This window comes from Balaenoptera borealis (genome assembly GCF_965194805.1).
Source record: "Balaenoptera borealis genome assembly, chromosome: 13".
NCBI classification, from domain to species: Eukaryota; Metazoa; Chordata; class Mammalia; order Artiodactyla; family Balaenopteridae; genus Balaenoptera; species Balaenoptera borealis.
Window position 1 is genome coordinate 46452178 of NC_138870.1, and position 21192 is coordinate 46473369.

The 21192-nt window shown below is 40.4% G+C and overlaps 1 protein-coding gene across 6 annotated transcripts in view; it reads right to left on the reverse strand.

Moving 5' to 3' along the window:
* Positions 1-777: 777 nt before the first annotated feature.
* The window catches only part of LOC309609491 (coiled-coil domain-containing protein 85C-like), a 93785-nt gene continuing 73370 nt past the window's right edge, over positions 778-21192 (reverse strand). The window contains exons 2-3 of one of the 6 annotated variants that reach the window (XM_082351096.1): positions 20852-21076; positions 9542-16031 (exon numbers count right to left, since the gene is read on the reverse strand). In XM_082351096.1, coding sequence (XP_082207222.1) covers positions 20862-21076 — 215 coding nt within the window. In that variant the 3' untranslated portion in view covers positions 9542-16031; positions 20852-20861. The other 5 variants (XM_082351094.1, XM_082351099.1, XM_082351098.1 and 2 more) reach the window with 5 other exon arrangements.

Sequence of the window (21192 nt, forward strand, 5' to 3'; positions counted from 1 at the left end):
ATGGGTTGTGGGTAGGGAATAATGCTCTTCTTTACTTTCTTTTTCTCTTTTAAGGCATAAAAAGACAAATCCAGGAATCTACCCGGCAGAATTCCTTTTATGTTTCATTGGCTAGAATTGGATGATCTACCCATCCCGAGCTGGAAGACAGACTAGACCCTTGTATTTTTAACTCTGTGTCCCCTGAGGCAGACTCACATGATTGGGAACAAGGGGAAATGGGAGTAAAGACTGAGTAGGCAACCAACAGTATCTGCCAGAGTAACATTCAACCAAAGCTTGTGATGACTTTATAGTTTATAAAGGATAGTAAGTTTTTCATTTATGAATTTTTTTATTGAAGTATAGTTGATTCACAGTGTTGTGTTAGTTTCAGGTGTACAGCAAAGTGATTCAGTTGTACATATAAATGTATATATATAGTTATTCTTTTTCAGGTTCTTTTCCATTACAGGTTATTAAAAGATATTGAGGGCTTCCCTCGTGGCGCAGTGGTTGAGAATCTGCCTGTCAATGCAGGGGACACGGGTTCGAGCCCTGGTCTGGGAAGATCCCACATGCCGCGGAGCAGCTAGGCCCATGAGCCACAATTACTGAGCCTGTGCGTCTGGAGCCTGTGCTCTGCAACAAGAGAGGCCGTGATAGTGAGAGGCCTGCGCACCGCGATGAAGAGTGGCCCCCACTTGCCGCAACTAGAGAAAGCCCTCGCACAGAAACGAAGACCCAACACAGCCATAAATAAATAAAATAAAATTAAAAATAAAAAAAAAAAAAAGATATTGACTAGAGTTCCCTGTGCTATATACAGTAGGTCCTTGATGTTTATCTATTTTATAATAGTAGTGTGTATGTGTTAATCCCAAACTCCTAATTTATCCTTCTAGTAATTTGTTCATTTTATCAGGAGAATTATTTTTTTCACTTGGGAATTTTTTTACACGTACATTTTCATAAACTGTGTTAATTTGATCCATTGCTATTTAAATTATGTAGACTTTTCTATTAGGAAAAAAATGTCCTCAGAGACCTGGCTGTATTTTATTATCTTTGAAGTAAAATAAAAGTGGGCTAGTAAAACAAAAAGTGGTTATTGCAGACTTAAATCCGAACACAACTGGTTTCCTCAGCAGTTGCCCCGGGAAACAGATTGAATAAGACAGGGTAAAAGAAAAAGAGAGCTGTGAGCAGTGCCATCCATTTTCCAACACTGTTCTAGAAAGTGAAGTTCACTAGCTATGGACTGCAGAAAATTTTTTCTTCTTATGAAGATTGTGTTAACATCATCTCATTGCTGAAGTTCCTTAAATATTACGAAGAACAATTCACCAGTCAGATTTTAAACTTTACTTGGCACCGTGATGTATACTTTGTCTGGGTCTGGAGGCTTGAGTTCATTTAACACAATTCAGTGTTCTCTTATAGTCTTTTTTCCTGTTATGAACTTTAATTTCACCTTCAAACTTTTTATTTTTCTATACTTTCCAGACTGTAGTTCTTGGTGGAGCCATCAGGAGTGGCATTCTGCCTTCTCTCTGATACTTGTTAACATTACTACATCTTCACCAAGCAGTGTCTTCTTTATTTATATTCTTTCTCAAAACTTAGCTCATTCTCAGTCTCTTTTCTACATTTATGGTCTATATTTATGGCCATAATATTCTTTTGTGAACAAGCTTAACTATAGGTGCTTTATTCCAAATGCTATGTAGATTTCTTTTGCATTTTTTCAAAGGATTTTTATCATCATATTGTTTCTTTGTAAACCTAGAGAAGTGGAATTGAGGTTTGTACCCTTAGAATTAATACTTGTTCTGATACATATTAGATCTATAATCTTGGTTGAATCATTGGACATTTGTTTATCAGTTCAGTCTTTATAACTTGTTTTTTCTTTTTTTGATACTATAATGATTTGAGATCATTTTAAAGTTTTCCTTACAACTGTGTGGGCTTCTACGGTCTAGGATTTTACTCTTTATTGTAAACAATTCAAATACAAAAATGCGTAAAGTAAAAAGAAAAACTTATAATCCAATGCTCATTGCAGATAACTCGGGGGGCGGTGTGTGTGTGACTGTGTGTGTGTGTGTGTATGTGTGTGTGTGAAATCAAAAGCAATCTATACATAATGGTCTAGTATTTAGGGGAACTTTGTATTATTCTCTATTTCTAATGATGGCTTTAGGATTCCTCTTATTTGTTTTTTGGAGTCATTTTGTCTTATGTACCCTTATAGCCAACTTTCTTCTCCTCTCCCCTTTACTGACTGTCAATAATCATTTTCCCTTAGCTTCTGTGAGTTTACCTAGTTTAGGATTGCTGACTCAATTTTGGCTGGGGAGTTTGGGCTCTCTGACCCATGGTAATCCTTACCTGGTCTCTAGCTCTCCTTGGCCATGCCTAAGGTCTCAATCCTGGATCTCTCCCCTTCTATAGACAAGCCACTGCCTTACAGGTCTGATATGACAATGACTTCCCCAGGCAATAATACCCCACTTCCCATCCCCATCATGGGTTTCCCATGGGGGAACATATTGGGCATCTCAAGTAGTTTAGAGTCAGGGGATACCTTAGGGATAAAAAAACAGACACAGAGAGTTTAGGTTATTTATCAAGAGTCACAGATGTTATGAGTGGGAGAGCTGTGTCTAGACTGACGTTTCCAGGACTCTTCCCATGCAGGCCCTGCTGATCCTGAGTATATGTGGGCAGCAAGGTGAAGGGTAAAGGCAGCAGCGAGGATGCACTACAGTTACTAACGGAGCCTGTATGCTAGGTGTCTTCTGTCACGTTTACCTTTTGTTCTCATACTTTAACCAGGATATTTTAATTTAGGAATTCCAACATGCTTCACTTCTATAAAATGTATTTCCTTTTAAAAATATTTGTGTGTGTGTGTGTGTGTGTGTGTGTGTGTGTGTGTGTTTCATGGTAAGGGCTAGCATAAAATGAGAAAGCAGCTAAGCTAAGTCCTCTGACAAATAGAAAGTACCACACCAGATATAAGACTGGACAGACACAGAGGAGGTGAGATCAGGTGTGACTGCTGTTATGGTGAAGCCATGACTCACACCTTATGCTACATACGTCAAAGTAGACAGTGCTAGACTCACTGTGAATGTTTTCTGCACATTCAGGAAGAAAACTTAGTAAAACCAGAAAATTGGGGGCAGAGGGATGCTCATTTCTGTGAGATCAACTTTGGAGACTGTCATGGGTTCTGGCATTAGAACTCTTGGGTTTGAATCCTAGATCTGTCCTTTACTGTTTCTTTTTGGACCTTAAGCAAGTTATGTAATATTTCTGGGACTCAATTTTCTCATCTTTAAAATAGGTGTAATAATAGTACCTCCCTCAAAAGGCTATTATGGCAATTAATTTAACTAATGCATGTAACAGTTAGTTGGTGAACTATTGCTGTTATGACTCACAGCGGTGGTGAACAAAATAAAGGAGAATTTATCCTGATTCTATTGGAATCTTAGGAACTAATTATAAATCCCTTTATTTTACAGATTACAGCGCTGAATCCCAGAAAGGGGACATAATTTTTCCAAATTTATTCTGATAATTAATAATAGCATTAGCTCAGGGCATTTTTGTTACCTAATTCATTCTTTTATATAAATTAGAATAAGTTTGCTCTGAGAGACATGTCTCTGGGCAATTATCTTCCAAAGAAGGTCAGTCCTTTGAAGTAGGACCTATAAAATTGGGGACTTCTGTATTAAGTAAAGCAGCCCTCTCTGATTGAGTTCAACTGGCTAGTAAAACTCTTTCACCTTGCCCCTGAGTTTCTCATCTTTTCTTGAATTTAGATTAGATAATACATACTTTTTTTTTTTTTTAACGGCGTTCTGCCTAGGAATAAGAGAGATTTGAACAAGATCATGCAGGTCATCTCAGTCCTAGGTTGTTTGTGGATAACAGCCCATATAAACTTTTGATGCAAACCTGTAACAGAGCTGGAAGAGGACCAATCGGCTTAGAGACCCAAAGAAAGGAGTAAACATCACCCAAAGTCAGGGGATTTAGAACCAAATGTCCTCATTTCTAATTCACGTAAAGTCCTACCTTGTTCTCTGCCTTTTTACCTTGAACATCTTTGTTTACCTAGTTTCCATTCATAGGCTTCCTACTTGCTAGACTCTGGAATCAGATCTGGTAACAGTCAAGAACAATAACGGACTCTCTGTGTGTGTTTTCCATTGAGTTAAGCTGGTTGGGAACTTCTTCTGTTTGGGGTCATCTGATTGAAAATACTTAAAACTAAGTTTTCAAATACCTCTGTATTGCACCCAATTTCTTAGGAACATCAGTTTTCTGCTCTGTTCCTCAATGATCAAGTTTCTTTTCTGGGACTCCATTCCTCTGATAGTCACTGTGGCTCCAGAACTATTGCTAGACCCTGCCAAGGAGGTCCACCAGAACTGTGGAGCCAACTGAATGATTGTTAATTGAATATCCATAGATAATTTACCTACCCACCAATTCTACTTGTGTACACACTCTGGGACTTTGACTCAATTTAAAACTTAGTGTGCATGTGTATATATACATCTTGCTTGTTCTTTCTGCTGTAAATGAATGATCTTTTGAAGTCTACCCTATGGTTGTACTCATATTCCTGCTTACTGGTCCCTAAATAATCAGTTCCATCTGTCTTCCACAGTCCTACCTTTACCTTCACCTAATCTTATAGGTCTTTCTAGGTTCTTAGCCATTTTCCCCACTAATCTGATACTTCTGCTGGGTTTTTAATATCAAGTTATAAAATCTCATGGTCTTTCTATCCCTCATATGTAGGAGGTAGAAACCTAAGGCATCTGTGTAAGTTTTGGGGATAATTTGGAGAATTTCATGTTCCCACTGTGGATGATACAATGGTGTCTCTTTAAGAACCCCCGATCCCTGTTTATTTCTTTGTTTTGTTTCATTTTGTTTGTTTCTCCTTCTATTCTTATAATATTTGCTGTGCTAAAAAGTTCGTATTTGGACGTACTTGTTCTTATTTGCTGGCTCCTTTTGTGCTTACTTAAAGTAAGTTTAACAGATGAACACAACCTTTGTATACACAAAAATCTAATGGAGCTGTAAAATATTCCTCCCACATTCTCCTAAAATTAAATTCCTCTCAGTCACTTGGAAACCCAAGAGAGGAGGGAAGTTGGATCTTTCAAAGAAACTGGATTAGGAAAAAGAGAACAGTAGGTTGCATCCTCATATTGCCTTTAGGCTCTGTTGGCTCTAACTTTAAAACTACAACTTCAACTAGGAGGTGGTAGCATGGACATCAACATAGTGCTTCCCAGGAACTTCAGCTTCCACAGGTTCTGTGGAAGGGTCATATTTACAAAGTCATTGGTAAAGGAGGGCATCCCCTATCTCTCCACACTGTGCCCATTTTATACACAGGACTCCTTCAGCTCATCTCCAAATCTTACTCTAGTCCCTGAATTCTCTGTGAGGCAAACAACTTGAGGCCTATCCAAGACTGAGTTTAATGTTTTTATTTTGTGTGTGTGTGTGTGTGCTCTGTTTTCACCTAACCCTTAGGGAGCATGGTTTAGAACAGCTTGTTGTGTATACAGAGCCTTCTACACTTAGAACAAAATTAATTCTACCAGATGTTAATGAAAAGGTTGTTGTAACTCCTTTAGCATTTAGTTCCTCTCCTTGGATTAAGGTGAAGGCAGAGATATGGTTTATTATTATTTTTTCATATCTCTGTATTTCTCTGGTTCTAGCAAAAATCTGGTGCAGAGAAGTAATATGTAGTTTATGAATTCAGTAAACAATTGGTTAAGTGGGCTTTTAGGCATTGCCAATGGAGGCTAAGTGGAGAAAACCTTGGCCTGACCTCCAAAGCATCTGTCATAGATTATACCCACCATAACTGTATGCAACCTTATTTTGTAATAGAAAATAACCAAGCCAGAACTTAGATCAAAGCCTGATGCATCATAGATGTTTAATAAATGTTTGTTCAATCATAAGTTTGATTTGCATAGCAAATTTTAAACTCAAAGTAGGAGAAATGGAGTGGGCTGTAGCAAATGTGCTGAAGAGGTTGTCAAAGCAACAGTTGTATTGGACAAAGTTAAGCAGACAAGGAAGTTTTTATTCGAGGCTACTGTAATAGAGGAGAAAGGCCAGAACTCAGTCTGAACTCAATTCTGCTAAAACAAAGGGTGGGAGGGTTTTTAAACACTGGGGTGATCTAGTGGAAAAGTAGAGGGAGACATTAGGGGGAAGTCATAAGCCATCTGTTTGCTAATTAGCTTTATCCAAAGTAAAAATAAGCTCTTCATATCTCTAAGAAAATAGTTTTGCAACGTAGGGCAAGCAAGCCTCCCACTGAAGTAAGGCTCCTACCTTCTTCCAGGGACTGGGAAATAGGGGTACTATCTTCCTTGATGACTACATTTCAAAGAGATGGCTTCCAGGTCCTTAAGAAAGACAGTATTCAATGGTAAAACTAGGCAAGGGGCCGTTAAAAATTATATTTACATCTCAGAGGGCAGAAAAAGAATTTACAGTTATAAGTTTTCTAAAGAAAACACTAAGAAAATGGAGGTCAGGGGCCTAGGTTCAGGAAGAAGCCCGTCTAAACTTTAGTCAAGCAGATGGGAAAGTTAAAGCTGTCTTGTCAAGGTCTCAAATAAAACCCATGACTTAGTTGAACTTGCCCTGTTTTGAGTGTCAATCCTGCTGGCTTTTAGACACAGCTCCTTTTTAAGTCCTTTTGTAGCTCTGGCCATGTCACTTAACTTCTCTAAGCATTCTTTAGGACAGCCAAGAACCGCAGTAACTGTTCCAGCTCCTTCACCGGTCTATTGTGAGGATCTCATCCCACGGATCAGAGAATGCTTTGTAAATTAAAGTGTTGCACTGTTGTACTGGGAGGAGGGGGCTGAAATTATTCTATTTTCTTAAGATTTGGGAAGTCTGTGGCCCTATCTCAGAGCCCTCAAGTGTATTTTCTGCATTATGGGAATTTCTACCTGAGCCTTTGCTTGTGTCACTCATGAATCAGAGAAGTCACCTTGAGATCTCCTTGTCAAACCTCATAATTTTATGTGAGTGGAGACCTAGCTCTTTAACAAGGAAGGAACTTGCCCTTGGCCATACCTAAGTCATAGCAGAACCTAGGACTCCTGACTCTATTCACTGCACAATAATGTGTAAAATATTCACTGAAAAACTAAGCCTTTTCCCTCAGAAGCAGCTCTGAACGCCCCACTCTCTAGTAAGCCACCTTTACTACCCTCCAATCTTTGTCTGATTGCTGCTTTGACAATGTTAAATTGTTTCTGCTGCCAGTTATCCAAGGTTGCCTTTCCCGTGTCTCTGTGTCCCGCTGTGGCCTTGGATATCCAGAAACAGGGCAGACTGGCCACACAGAAATGGGATTGCTTTTCTGGGCTCTAGGACACTGATCTCTGCTTATCTGCCATGGTTTTCCCCTTCATCTCCCAGATGAGAGTGACGATTTGATGATTTGGAGGGCCTGATGAGAGAACTGCAGCAATCTGGACAGTGTGACCCCGAACTTGATCCCTATAGGCCCTGCAGGCTAATCCCTACCTCGGCTTTCCCGGTCCCCATCTCAGGAGGTCAGGCAGTGAGGTTGCTGATGTTGGTGTGGGAGCAGGATTTTGAGCTTCCCTCTCTGTCAGCTGGTGTCTGTTTTCACGACAGATGGTGGGTGGTGACGTGGCTCTATTGTCCTCCCTTGCCTGCCCTGGAGGGAGATTTCCTTTGCCAGCAAACGTGCTGTACTTCCAGAGGAAATAGCATCTGCCTCTGAGGACAGGTCCAGAAGGCATCCCTACTCTCTCTCCACCACATCCCTTGGCCTGAAAGTAACTCTTCACTCATTTAAGGCCCAAAGAGTAACCTGTTGTTCTCAATCAGCTTTCATGGCTGCAACAAAGGAACAAGTTTAACCTCCCAAAAGAGTCAATGAAGTTAGGTGTGAGGAGGGATTTTTTGAATGTAAGGGTTATTAGATATGACTCAATGAGCTCAAAAATTTCAAATTTGTTCATAATCAAACCTGCTTCTCTACTACATATTCTTCTTTTCTGATACTCTCTCCTCCTGTCCTAATACTGCTGTAGTTTCCCCTAAGATTGTTCAGAAGAATTTTTAATTTTAGATAGTGGAAAATGCGAAGTATTTTATGGAGAACTTTCAGAGAGCTCAGTAGTGCTTAAATTTTTGCACTCATCAGAATTGCTTGGTATGTGCTTGTGTGGAGTGGTGGGGGGAAGGTAGGAGAGCTTGCTAAGATGCCAATTTTAGGGCTAAAACCTTAGAGTCTTATTTAGTAGGCATGACTACTCTGGCATGTGTATTTTTGGTAAGAACAACAGTGACGATAAAGTTGAAAAATATTTCCTAGGGTTTCAGACTGAGGCTATTCATTTAGCGGATTAAAAAAGTATATTGAGGGAGAAGAAAATGGAGAAATGTTTGCAAGGCTTGTTGCTAATGGAGGATAGAGGGAAGAGGAAAGAGACACGTAGTTAAATAAGAGAAGAAAGAGGATTTTGCGAACTAAAGGGCTCAACCGCTTGTGAAAAAAGGAAGCCCTGGAGAGCTTAATTAAGATGAAGACTGAGGTGGAGGAATCTGGCAGTCCCCACCTAATGTAATATACTTAGGATGCAGAGCCATTTCAAAATAATACTATTAATGTTTTCTTTGGCTCAAACTAGAAAGAAAATGAGAACTGTCCTGGTTTATGGAAGATGCTGAGCTTAGGGCCTAAAACTTGGAACTCTACTTCAGGATCATGTAGATCATAGGGCTTTGAGATACCCCTGCTCTCACGCAGCTACTGGAATAATATTAATGAAAAAAAATAATTTATACTTACAGAGTGGTATAGTAGTTAGGATATCAGCTTTTAGTTACTGTATCAAATAAGTCCAAAATATTTGTGACTTAAGATAGAAGGTTATTTTTCCTTTACAAAAATTCTAGGAAGTGTGACCAAGAATAGTAGGGTAACCACACAGTTTTCAGGGACTCAGGATCCTTCTCTCTTGTTTTGCTGCCATCCTAAATGAGCAGCTTTAAAAAAAAATTATTTTATTGAAGTATAGTTGATGTACAATGTTATGTTAGCTTCTGGTGCACAGCAAAGTGATTCAGTTATACATATATCTAATAGTTTGCATCTGCTAATCCCAAACTCTCAATCCATCCCTCCCCCACCCCTCCTCCCCCTTGGCACCCACAAGTCTGTTCTCTATGTCTGTGAGTCTCTAAACATGCAGCTTTTATTCATCTCTAAGATGGTTACTCTTGCTTCTGCCATCATTGTCACATTCCAGCCAGAAGGAAGGACAGCGATGGTGGGGGGGTGTGGGTAGAGAGAAGAAAAGGTGGGCACAAGCTTGCTCTTGGAGAATGATCTGTAAGTTACATACACCAGTGACCTGAACTTAGTCACATGGCCATGCATAGCTGTGACGGATGTTGAGCCACATATGCCCAGCTTCACCTTATATTCTAGGTAAGGACAGAAAAACAGATATTGGTGAATTTCAGTGGCTTTTTTTTTCCCCACAAGCAGGTTATAGTTCCTAAAACGTAGCAAATGAATCATATCTCATTCTCAGTGTGAGACAAGTAACATGGTCAGTATCATTTTTCTTTTCAGATGAGAAACTAGGCATAAGTGACAAGTGGCTGATTTTGACTTTGAACTCAGACAAGTCTTTTGATTACAAGTTTCCTATTCTTTCCACTATGTTGGGATGTTTTCCATTAAAACAACGTAAAGGCAGAGCTTTTCTGACCTTTCTGATTGTATCCAGTAATTAATTACAACTTCTAACCCTCCAGACACCTTCTAATTCAGGCAACCCCTTTTACTCTCCTCCCTACCCCACCTCACACTCCCATCTCTCCAGACCCAGCTGGAGAGAGATTTCCAAGTCCTGCACTTCGAACTCAACAGCTGCCAGGAACCGGAGGGCTATATTTTGTGGTTATTTTAATACAGGTTTTGGGAGCAGCCTCTCAGTTTAATCCTTGGCAGATAAACTCACAGTAGAGAGATTGGGAGTTATTTACGAAGACTTGCTGGCTGTAGGAGATTGGACAGTTGTTAATCTTTTCAGCTGAGGTTGAGGGAGCCCATTTTCATCAGAATTTGTTCAGGAATAATCCTTTCTTTAAATTCTGGCCCAATTCCTCCAATAATTGCAATCAGGGCAGTGCTCTTTGGAAGACAGTATGTTAATACGGAGTTTAAAGGAATCAAATAGGCAGACTGAAATAGTCCCAGAAAAGAACCCAACAAGAGCTCTGTTTTTTGCTCTCGCATAATTTAAGGCTGCCATGGCGGAAGGGGTCTAACAACCACTGTGCTTCCACCTGTGTCTAGGGAGGACTTGTCTGAAGTTATGCCACATGTGACCCTGGGAAATGAAAACAAACTAAAGACCCTCATGACTCACTAGAGAATTTTACTCCAAGAAAGAACTTATAAAAGAAGGAAAGATTATGTTCAAACAAGTCTATAGTGGGGACTTCTTATGATAGTGTCACTGAGTAAATACATAATTATGTTTCCTTGGGGAAGAAGGTATCACTCAACTGTAAACCAAGAGACCAAGTATGTTAATTTGAAATCTTTCAGAAGCAGATGCCAAGATATGATTAGATCAGCAAGAGATTCTGGGGGGAGAAATGCCTATGAAGGATTAAGGGGACAGGGGAGAGAACAGGAGTAGGAAGAGAAATCCCTCAGATCTTGATGCAGGTCTGATACCTATGACAGGAGAGGGGAAGGAAGCAGGATTGTATAGGAAGAGACTCAGAATGCAGCATAGTTGTAAGAAAGTTTTGGCGGTGTTATTGGTGAGTCCCTGAGCCCAAACGGCCTGTTGGAGGAATCCTGCATATTGTAGGGCCTGTCTTGTGGTTAGTCATTAACAGGGAGACCACAGGGGTAACATGGCATCCATGGTGGTGGAGCTAGAGGGATGTCAGCCAGCTGTGCTCCTTGCAGTAGGTTCTTTTGCAGAAGATCCCAGTAGCTCATTTCCGTGGTCATCACACCTGGTTTCCCTGTTGTTTGGCTTGAGTAATTTCCTTCCCTATCTGGGCTTCAGTTTCCTCATTTATAGAACAAAATGGCCATGGCTAGATGATCTTTAAGTCCCATGCATCTCTTTCCACCTCTGATTTTACAGAACCTCAACCTTTAATCCCTAAAGGGTGGATGTGTGCATGTGTTGGGCAGGGGCGTGAGCTGGGAGAGGCTGGAGTGGAGAGAAATGTGTTAACGGCTGTGAGGAAAGATGGATCATTCTGTCAGGTATCTTCTTCCTGTCTCAGTCCTCTCCCTTTTCTGTTCTCTGTGCTCCAACCTGGGCGATGTCTGGGCTGGCCACAGCTTCAGCCTAATCTAATGTATCAGAGAGGTAATGAACTATAAAAGTGTGGATTCAATTACAATTAGAGGGGAGTTTTGTGTTGGCTGGAGTCTGCTGCTAGCCAGAGAATAGAAATGCGGGCTAGGTTGAAAGGCCCCATCTGTGCTAGCAGGGCCTGCCGTTAGGGGCTGGGCAAAACCTGATTGAACACAGTGAGGAAAGAACAGAATTCATATCAATGATTTTTTTTAAGGGAGAAAAGTATTTTTATTTTTATTCATTTATTTTTAACATCTTTATTGGAGTATAATTGCTTTACAATGTTGTGTTAGTTGCTGCTGTATAGCAAAGTGAATCAGCTATACGTATCCACGTATCCCCATATCCCCTCCTTCTTGTGTCTCCCTCCCACCCTCCCTATCCCACCCCTCTAGGTGGTCACAAAGCACTGAGCTGATCTCCCTGTGCTATGCAGCTGCTTCCCACTAGCTATCTATTTTACATTTGGTAGTGTATATATGTCCATGCCACTCTCTCACTTCGTCCCAGCTTACCCTTCCCCCTCCCCGTGTCCTCAAGTCCATTCTCTATGTCTGCGTCTTTATTCCTGTCCTGCCGCTAGGTTCATCAGAACCATAGAGAAAAGTATTTTTAGATTTTGTCTTTTTTCAGGACAAGACCAGAGGAAACAAAGTTTTCTTTGATTTTCTTACCCTAATTTCTCAGGTAGAGCCCAGGTATACCCAGAATCTTTATGGCTTTGACTCTCTTTTCTAAGACTCCTGAATCTTCGCCTCTCACCGTCTCTCTTCTCTTCCTAAGTGGTAAAGCTTTAGGCAATGGAATAGCCTGTCCTTTGGATTTCAAGAAAGATCTCATTCTGTTGGAACCCATACAAACTCTGCCAGAGAGCCTTAGAGACGTTCATTCTTCTTTTATTTCTTTTTTTCTTTTTTAAAATTTATATATTTAATTTATTTATTTTTGGCTGTGTTGGGTCTTCATTGCTGCGCCCGGGCTTTCTCTAGTTGCAGCGAGTGAGGGCTACTCTTTGTTGCAGTGCATGGGCTTCTCATTGCAGTGGCTTCTCTTGTTGTGGAGCACAGGCTCTAGGCGCGCGTGGGCTTCAGTAGCTGTGGCTCGCGGGCTCTACAGTCCAGGCTCAGTAGTTATGGTGTACGGGCTTAGTTGCTCCACAGCATGTGGGATCTTCCCGGACCAGGGATTGAACCCGTGTCCCCTGCATTGGCCAGCAGATTCTTAACCAGGGAAGTCCCCTTCCTTTATTTCTGTAATCCAAAATTGTACCCATCTTTCACAGTCTAGCCTTCTGGCATTTCCTAAGAATGTACCCTTAGAAGAATCTCAGAGAGTTGTGATCTGTTTTTCTCTCCTAAACCTCCATTACACAATGGAATTCTCCCAATGAAATCTATCCTAGTTTGCCTTGCATTAGAGACATTTGCTACTTGTTTTTGCTCATTTTTCTTCTTTACTGTGTTAAATCTCTTTGATTTCAGGGATTTTTTTCCCCCCACTAATCTCTATATCCTTTGCCCTGAGCCCATCTTTAATTAATGTATAATATTCATTAAATACAAGCTTACTGAGAAGAATAATGTATTCTCAAGAATAAATACTTGAGAAAGATTGTCTTCTCTGTCCTCGTTTATATCTTCGCTACCCTATTTTCCTGCTTTGCTTAATTTCCTTTTCCAAAGGGAACACTGAGCAAGCCAGTTAAAAAATAAAGTGAATTTAAAAAAGCAAAGTGTTTTTTTTCCCATGCTATTTGCATGGAAGGGAAGACCCTTGTTCCTTGACCCAATTATAATTATTCTTACCTGAAATGTTATAATTTAAAGTATAAGTTTGGGTAGTCCCACTGCAATATATGGCTTTCCTGAAATTCTGCATGAACTTAGTCACAAAACTGTTTCAATATTCATCCATCTATATGGCAACGTGGCAATATTCTTTATATATAAATATTTTATTTTTACTTTTCACTAAACAAGTAATAAAAGCATCCTTTATCCCAGTTCTGCCTCTTACTAGTAACATAATATTGGGCATACAAAATTTCTCTGTGCCTCAGTTTTCTTATTTTTAAAACAAGTATAATAATGGTATCTTCCTCAAAGATTTTTTTGTGCAAATATTATGCCGTAAAGCAAGTGTTATTTAAATATTTGCTGTGTTTATTACTGTTACTGTCAAAAATTATTAAAAACAGAGAAGCAAAATTAAAAATGTATCTATCAATATAAGAGTCATTCATAATCCATTACCATGTATCCAGATTTCTTTGGAGGAATTTTTTTAAGTGGCTAAAACTTTTCTTTCTTCTTTCAATGGACACATTTGTGTCAGGGACTGAACCAATAATATTTTGAGGGTTTATAAAATGTCGAAAAAGAGAGCTGGACCTGTGTCCTTACAAAGGTTCTCACATTAGACCGATCTAAATTGAATTGTAGAACACCTGGGTCATGTAGGGAGTAAGAATTCATGCACTGTATTAGGGGGTGGGAACCATACACGGGAGGGCTTCTATTTTAAAATCAAGCAAATAACATGAAAATCAGATGCAAAATAAAACCCAGATTAGCATATAATCACATTAGCAGACTAATTGAGTCAGAGCGCAGCACTTTGGGTAATAAGGTTGCATCCTTCAAAGGGAGAATAAGACAAAGTCCAAATTGTTTATCCATCCTTCTATTTCAATGCAGAGCAGAGGGTCCTGGGACCAGATGTGGCCAGGGTCCCATCCGGGCACTTAGCACAGTATCACTTACTCTAGGGGACCTATAAGAGGGGATTAGGGGTCATAGACTGAGTGGGGCAGCCCCCTAAGGCCTGAAGGATTAGCATTTAATGCAGCCAGCTTTGCAGAAAATCGGGCTCAGATGAGGCTCTAACCTCCTTTATTTATCTTTGTTTTTCAAAAGCTCCAAGAGTGAGGGGGTTTCCTTCTCTTTTCATATGGTGAGGTTTTTTCCATCCTGAGAAGCTGGGGTGGGGACAGACACATTGGATCTCCAGGTATTTGTCAAATCTGAAATAAAACTTATTTTCCTTCAATCCACACTTCCTGTGTTTCTTCTGGACTTTTGTTCTTTCTGCCCAGTTACCTTTTATCCATCCTCTCCTCCTAGATACCTAACCCCGAATATTTTAATTGGAATTAGTTCCTTTACTCCTCTTAAGTCTGAATGGAAACAGCAAAATAAGTCCTACCTTCTAGCCCCCACAATGTATTTGGAGCAGTCGTTAATGTTGCTACGTTTGCCTTCAGCCATTCAAAATTTATCTGTATAGTGCTTACTACATATAGGCCAGGCTCTTCTAAGCTCCCCTGCCTAAATCATTACAATATAATGGAGAACACTAGAATAAAATAGACTAAAACCTAATGCAATTATATATCTAGATTGACTACAATTTCATCTAGTTCAAGTCCTTCAATTTTACTGATGAGTAGGAGAATATATGAGATATTTAGCAAGGTGTTCATGACCCCAGGTCTAGATATTGGATGACAAAGCCACATCCAGGGTCATTCACTCTCATAACAGTGTTCTTTTCACTGTACTCCCTACGTACAATCACAGTTGACCCTTGAACAACACTGGAGTTAGGGGTGCTGACCCTGGTGAGTCGAAAATCCATGTATAACGTTTGACTCTCCCAAAACTTAATTGCTAATAGCCTACTGTTGACTGAAAGTCTTATCAGTACATAAACAGTCAATTAACACGCATTTTCTATGTTATATGTGTATCTACATATATTTTATGCATTCATGACATACCTAATTTAAATTTTTTTTGATATTCATAGGCTATGCAGTTTGTGAGTTTTTTCAAATTGTTGCAATCTCCAAAAAATTTTCCAATATACCCATTGAAAAAAAATCCACGTATAAGTAGATCTGCACAGTTCAAACCCGTGTTACTTAAGGGTTAACTGTACTTCCTTTTTCAGTTTCCCTCTACTATTTTTTCAACATCTCATAAAGTTGCAATACTTATAACTTATCTGCAGAAAATGAGTTTCATCTGAAAGTGGAACATTTTGTCCCCATTTATTTTCTCCCTCAAATTTGCATTACACATTATCCAAAGGGATCAGAAACTTCTATGAAATACTCCTGTTTCCTACCTTTTTCTCTGAGGCATAGGAAAAGCACAATAGCAGACCATACAGAACAAATTTCTTAGTAAATCTGCAAGCTAATGAGATGCATAGAAGTTCTTAGGCTAAGCTTTAGAGTTAGACCAGGGCTCCAATGACGCTTTGTTGCCGAAATATCAGCTTTCTTGTGCACTGATGCCGTACAGAAATACGGAGACAGAGATTTTGGAGGAAGAGAGAGATGGCTTTATTTTTCTGCCAGGCAGAAGGGAAGACACAGCAGGCTAGTGCCTCAAGAACTGTGCCCCCCTGTCTTGGGGAATTACAGGGGGTCTTATCCTGGAACTCGCAGTCCAGGATAAGTGATAAGGATCGAAGCGGTGAAGGTCTTGCATTCTTCTTCTTCTTGCAGTATTTTAAAACAGTCACTGCTGGTGTAAGGCAGCCTGGTAATTGGGTCCGTTCATCTCTGGGTTATTGGGTGAGACCTTCTTTCTGAAATGTAAACAGCTACAAGGGGTGATTTGCTACAAGAGAATGCAGCGAGAAAATGCCAGGTGCAGGGTCCAATTCATATGGAATCAGAGAGTAATTAGCTTTGTTTAGCTTTGTGAAGGACCAGTCTAGATACAAGTGTTTGTTAGTAGCAACAGCTAAAGAATAACCAAGATTGCTTAACTCTTTCAGGCCTGTTTATGCTGTTTCCCCAGCCTGTTCATTGTTGCTTATTTTCCTTGTTTATCAGAAAAGTCTCATTTCTATTTTTGCTGCAACAGCTTCTGATATTTACTACTCATGTGGCAGTGGGCAAGCTCCTCCCTAAGCTTCAGTTTTCCTCATCTATAAATTGTGAGAAGGTGTGACCCTTACAGGAGGGTTTTTGAGAATAGAGAGGGCTATATATGTAGAACAACTGGCACATGGAAGGCACCAACCAAATAGTAGTCTGTAAGCAAATATATTTCTTAAGCTGTCTTATACTTTGTGGACCTGGCATGGAGGTAAAGGGAATTTAAAAGAAGGAGAACGCAATGCAATTTATGCTCCAAAGACATCTAAAATCTCAAGAAATGGCTGAAATCCAAAACCGCAAGTTCATAGGTAGAATTCTAGTTTCTGGTTCCTCATGTAAGGAGCTTGGGAGTTGCCACTCTGTCTAACAAGTAAAAAACTGCGAAGACTGAAAAACTAACAACTCTTCTCGGATTCACAAGAGAGGGAAGGACACAAGGCAAACCACCGCCCCCGACATTGGAGAGACAGGAGAACACAGGTCATCCGGTTTACCAGAGCAGAGGCTCACAAGTGGCACCTCTGTGGGAAGCAGGGGCAGGGCAGGGTGACCTGCTCTGTAAATGATGAATTGCTGGAGGCTCCGTGTGGACGCCTCTGAGAGTTAAAAACTCCGGGGGGACCCATCATGGGGGGTGAGCACAGTTTTGTGATTTACTTCTAGGAGCTTGAACAGATTCTCACAGCAAATATCTGAGAAAAAATCCCTGCATGCTTCAAGCAGTTGGAGGGGAAGAGGAACAGTTCTGAAACACTTTGGAGAGCTCTGTTCTTAACAAGGCCTGCCCTCTGGAGAAACTAGTTCAGCAGAGCCTAACTGACGAGAGGGTGGGAAATGCCCCACACCAGCCATCTCCAGCTGTTGTGTCCACCTAAGGCAGGGAGAAGAAAACTGAGAAGCTCTTGAGAAGTTCACAGTCCAGAGGCACAGGCTCATTAGAAGCCAGAGGCCTGATCACAGGACTACACATGCTTCTCCTCTCCCCACACCTCACAACCACGTCACTAAAGGTCTATCTGCAGCAGTTCCGTTTACCCAGTACAACATGTCTGGTTATCAAGAAAAAATTGCAAGGAATACCAAAAGATAAAAAAAAACCACAACTTGAAGAGACAGAACAAGCATCAGAACCAGACATGGCAGCAGTGTTGGAATTATCCAGTTCATAGGCACTTATTAAAAGTGTCTCCAGGATCTAGTGTTGGAATAAAAAGCGTAAGATGCTGCCCCATGCTTCAAGGGCATTGATGTCTAGGGAGAGACAGATATTACATTGCCACAAAATATCTGCTATTTGCTAGTATGAAAGGATCGATCCAGTACTACATGACACAGGGAAAGGAAATTTGTATAGAGAGAAGACAGAAACTGTTAGAAAGACATTTAAGTTATGCATTAAGGGGTAAAAGTAGAGAGAAGCATTCCAAGCAATGGGGATGCCTGGGCAAAGGACAAGCTTGAGAGTAATTGAGGTGTCCTGGGAATAAGGAATGTTCTAAGGGATCAGTGAGTAGTATCGGTGGGTGGTGATGCGTGTGGAGGGGGTTGGTTAAGGATGAGTTCAGGTAAACTGTAACCGAGTAGTGCCAGCCTAAAGTGTTTGGACTTGATCCTACTGGTGATAGGGAGACACTGGCATTTTTACACAGAGAAGCAGCAAGATTCAATGTCAGTGGCTGGTATCCTGACATGCGACCAAAGTGGTCCATTTTGGAGAAGGTTGCTTAACAAACCAATGTATCCTGGAGGAATTTTTGTTCAGTCTGTTAGGGTGGTATATTTTCTCTGAATCAGATTTAGGGAGACACAGATTGCTGAGGGTGTCCTTGATAAATGGGGAGTGGATCAGAGGCAGAAATGGCCCATTGATGTTCTGTCCCCAGACCTGGACTCCTCTCCCATCCCTCCAAGGCTCACGAGAAATTTTTCAAGGTGCCAGTCTGGTATTCATACCCCATCTGTCACGAACCCCGTCGCAGTCCTGCCTCTCATTAGAGGGTGGGCAGCCCCTTTCCCAGCTACCTCCACTGCCCTCTCACCCAGCCTCTACACCAAAACAATCGGATCAGAGTCCCGCGGATTGTTTCCTATGGAAATCAGGCATGTGGAGCCCCAGGGGGAATAGCTCTGCTCTCTTATATTCATTTTCTTCCAGAAAGGAAAGGGATTGGGGAGGGCAGTTTCTAGGCCTTCACATATGTCTGAGAGAAAGGGACTGAGAGTGGCTTAGGGGAGAAAAGGGTAATGGGGTAGCAACAGAATTGCTTGCCTAGATCACAGACACTTTTGTTTGGGGGAGAACTTCAGATTTCTAGGGTTCTGAAAACTGAGAGAGGTAACTTCATATCCAACTATCCTAAATATTAGTATATTAATTATATGAGGATAATAGCATGATAGTGGGATAAAGAGACACCTCATTGGTTTTGCTATTACACCAAGAATTACATAAGCAAACAGGACATCATCTAAGGTTACAGGTCATTTGTTTATTTTTGTTCTGCTGGCCAGGGCTGGATAAAATTATTTTTTTTCTTTTAAATTGGTTACTCAGTGATGTTCAAAGAGTCAGAATGTTATTGTTGTGCAGATAAAACATCTGCAGGTTTGACAATTGTTTTTAGACTTCAGCTGGATATTAGCTTTTAATAATCCTGCATTAGACGGGAATAAAGACACAGACCTACTAGAGAATGGACTTGAGGATATGGGGAGGGGGTGGGGTGAGATGTGACAGGGTAAGAGAGTGTCATGGACATATATACACTACCAAATGTAAAATAGATAGCTAGTGGGAAGCAGCCGCATAGCACAGGGAGATCAGCTCGGTGCTTTGTGACCACCTAGAGGGGTGGGATGGGGAGGGTGGGAGGGAGGGAGATGCAAGAGGGAAGAGAAATGGGAACATATTGTATATGTATAACTGATTCACTTTGTTATAAAGCAGAAGCTAACACACTATTGTAAGGCAATTATACTTCAATAAAGATGTTTAAAAAAAAAAAAAAAAAAAAAATAATCCTGCATTACTTTCCAACTAAACTAGAACTGCTTCGCAATTAGCCATCTATATCTATATTTATATCTGTATTTCCTAGACATCTTGTTATACTTTCAAAATTTTGTTAAATGTACCTTGTCTATAGCCCTTACTTTTTACCTCCCTACCCCAAGTTTTTGCAAAGAAAACAAACATGAATTACTACATAACTATTTTTTAAAATTCCAAATTGATGTATTTATTAGAGAAACTTTGAAATTATGACATCAGGAATATTCCTGCCAATCTGAGACATTTGTGTAAATCTGAGGCTGAGCTAGGCGCAGGGCCCAGGTGTTCTCTCCAGGGGGCAATATGGGTGGATGACGGGGGTTGGGAGTTGGATCAGAGGGTGAGTGAATGGACAGACTCAGACAGCTGAGGTTTGTATTTGATTTGATTTGATGTGAGAAACTTGATTCTTAGACACAGAATAAACCTGTCCCTTTTTTTCAGTTTGCCTAGTGTTTATTTTTGATAGCATCTTATTAGAACACTTCCTTTTTTAGAAATTATAAGAGATTTCCCATTTCTTATTGAATTAAGTAGTAACACTGAGAACAGTCTGTCATTCAAAGCTTCTACCAACAGCCTCAATCTACCACTCTAATCATTTACCCAAATACTTCTGATTACGAACTTTATACACTTGCCAAAACAGACCACATTTGTTTTTCCATTAGTGCAGACTCTGCTTTTGGACTTTCCTAGACATGCTTTTGCTCCTATGTGTGCTGTTGCTTGGAATTCTTATCATCTACCCCTCCCCCACTTCTCTCCTCCCAAGAGAACTTGATTTGTGCCGATTTCTTGAAATCAGCCAGATGGATTTGGCTCCTTCCTTTAACTCTTCAGGACAGTTCCTACCTCATTGGTGTTATTTGCAGGTTTTTGTATTAACTTTTTTAAAACCACATTTATCAATTTCCCAACTGTAGTCCAGACACTCATTAGGGCAGTGGGTGGCCTCCTTATCCTCACCCCCATCTCCATCTCGCCAGATCCCTATACCTATACAAATATATTATCCCTCCTACTAATTTGAGAAGAGGTAATACACATTTTAAGTTATATATGTATATATATGTGTGTATGTATATATATATATACGTATATATACACATATATATACATATATATGTATATATACGTATATATATATACACACACACACACACATATAGTGTGTGTGTGTGTGTGTGTGTGTGTGTGTGCGTGTGAATATCAGTACCTTTGCATCTTCCAATTTTGGATCTCTATTTATTCAATGTAAAGTTAAAGGGGTTTCATTCAATGATCTTAAACGTGTATGATTGATTGATAAAGTGTTACAGATTCTACAGTCCTTCCTAACTCCTTCATTAAGGGCATACTTTATGATTGTTGGGGGGCAGGGACTAACCTTTAAAAAGGGTGTCTTACAGAATCTGTCTTATAAATATTTGTTTATTTGAATTAAAAACAAATGTCTAGAGTCTTTACTTTGTGAAGTTCAAATCAAGCCTCTTTCTTCCTCTGTTCCCTCCCCAGTTAGCAGAAATCCTGCCGTGACTGCAGCATCCTGTCCCTGGGCCTGGGTCACAGCTTGCTGGGACTCAGCTTTCCGGAGGGGGCTGCAGGCGCTGGGGGGTGACAGATGGCTCAGCAGCAACAGTTTGAGGAAGGAGTCACCAAGGGGAATCTGAGAAGGGCGTGTATCAGGCCTTCCTAAGAGGTAGAAGAAAAGACCCAAGGTGGGTATAAATACCAGGGGTTGTCTTATAGAGAGGCTTTCGCAAACTTGGACTAAAGAAACAAGCACAAAATAAAGAGCTTCTTCCTTG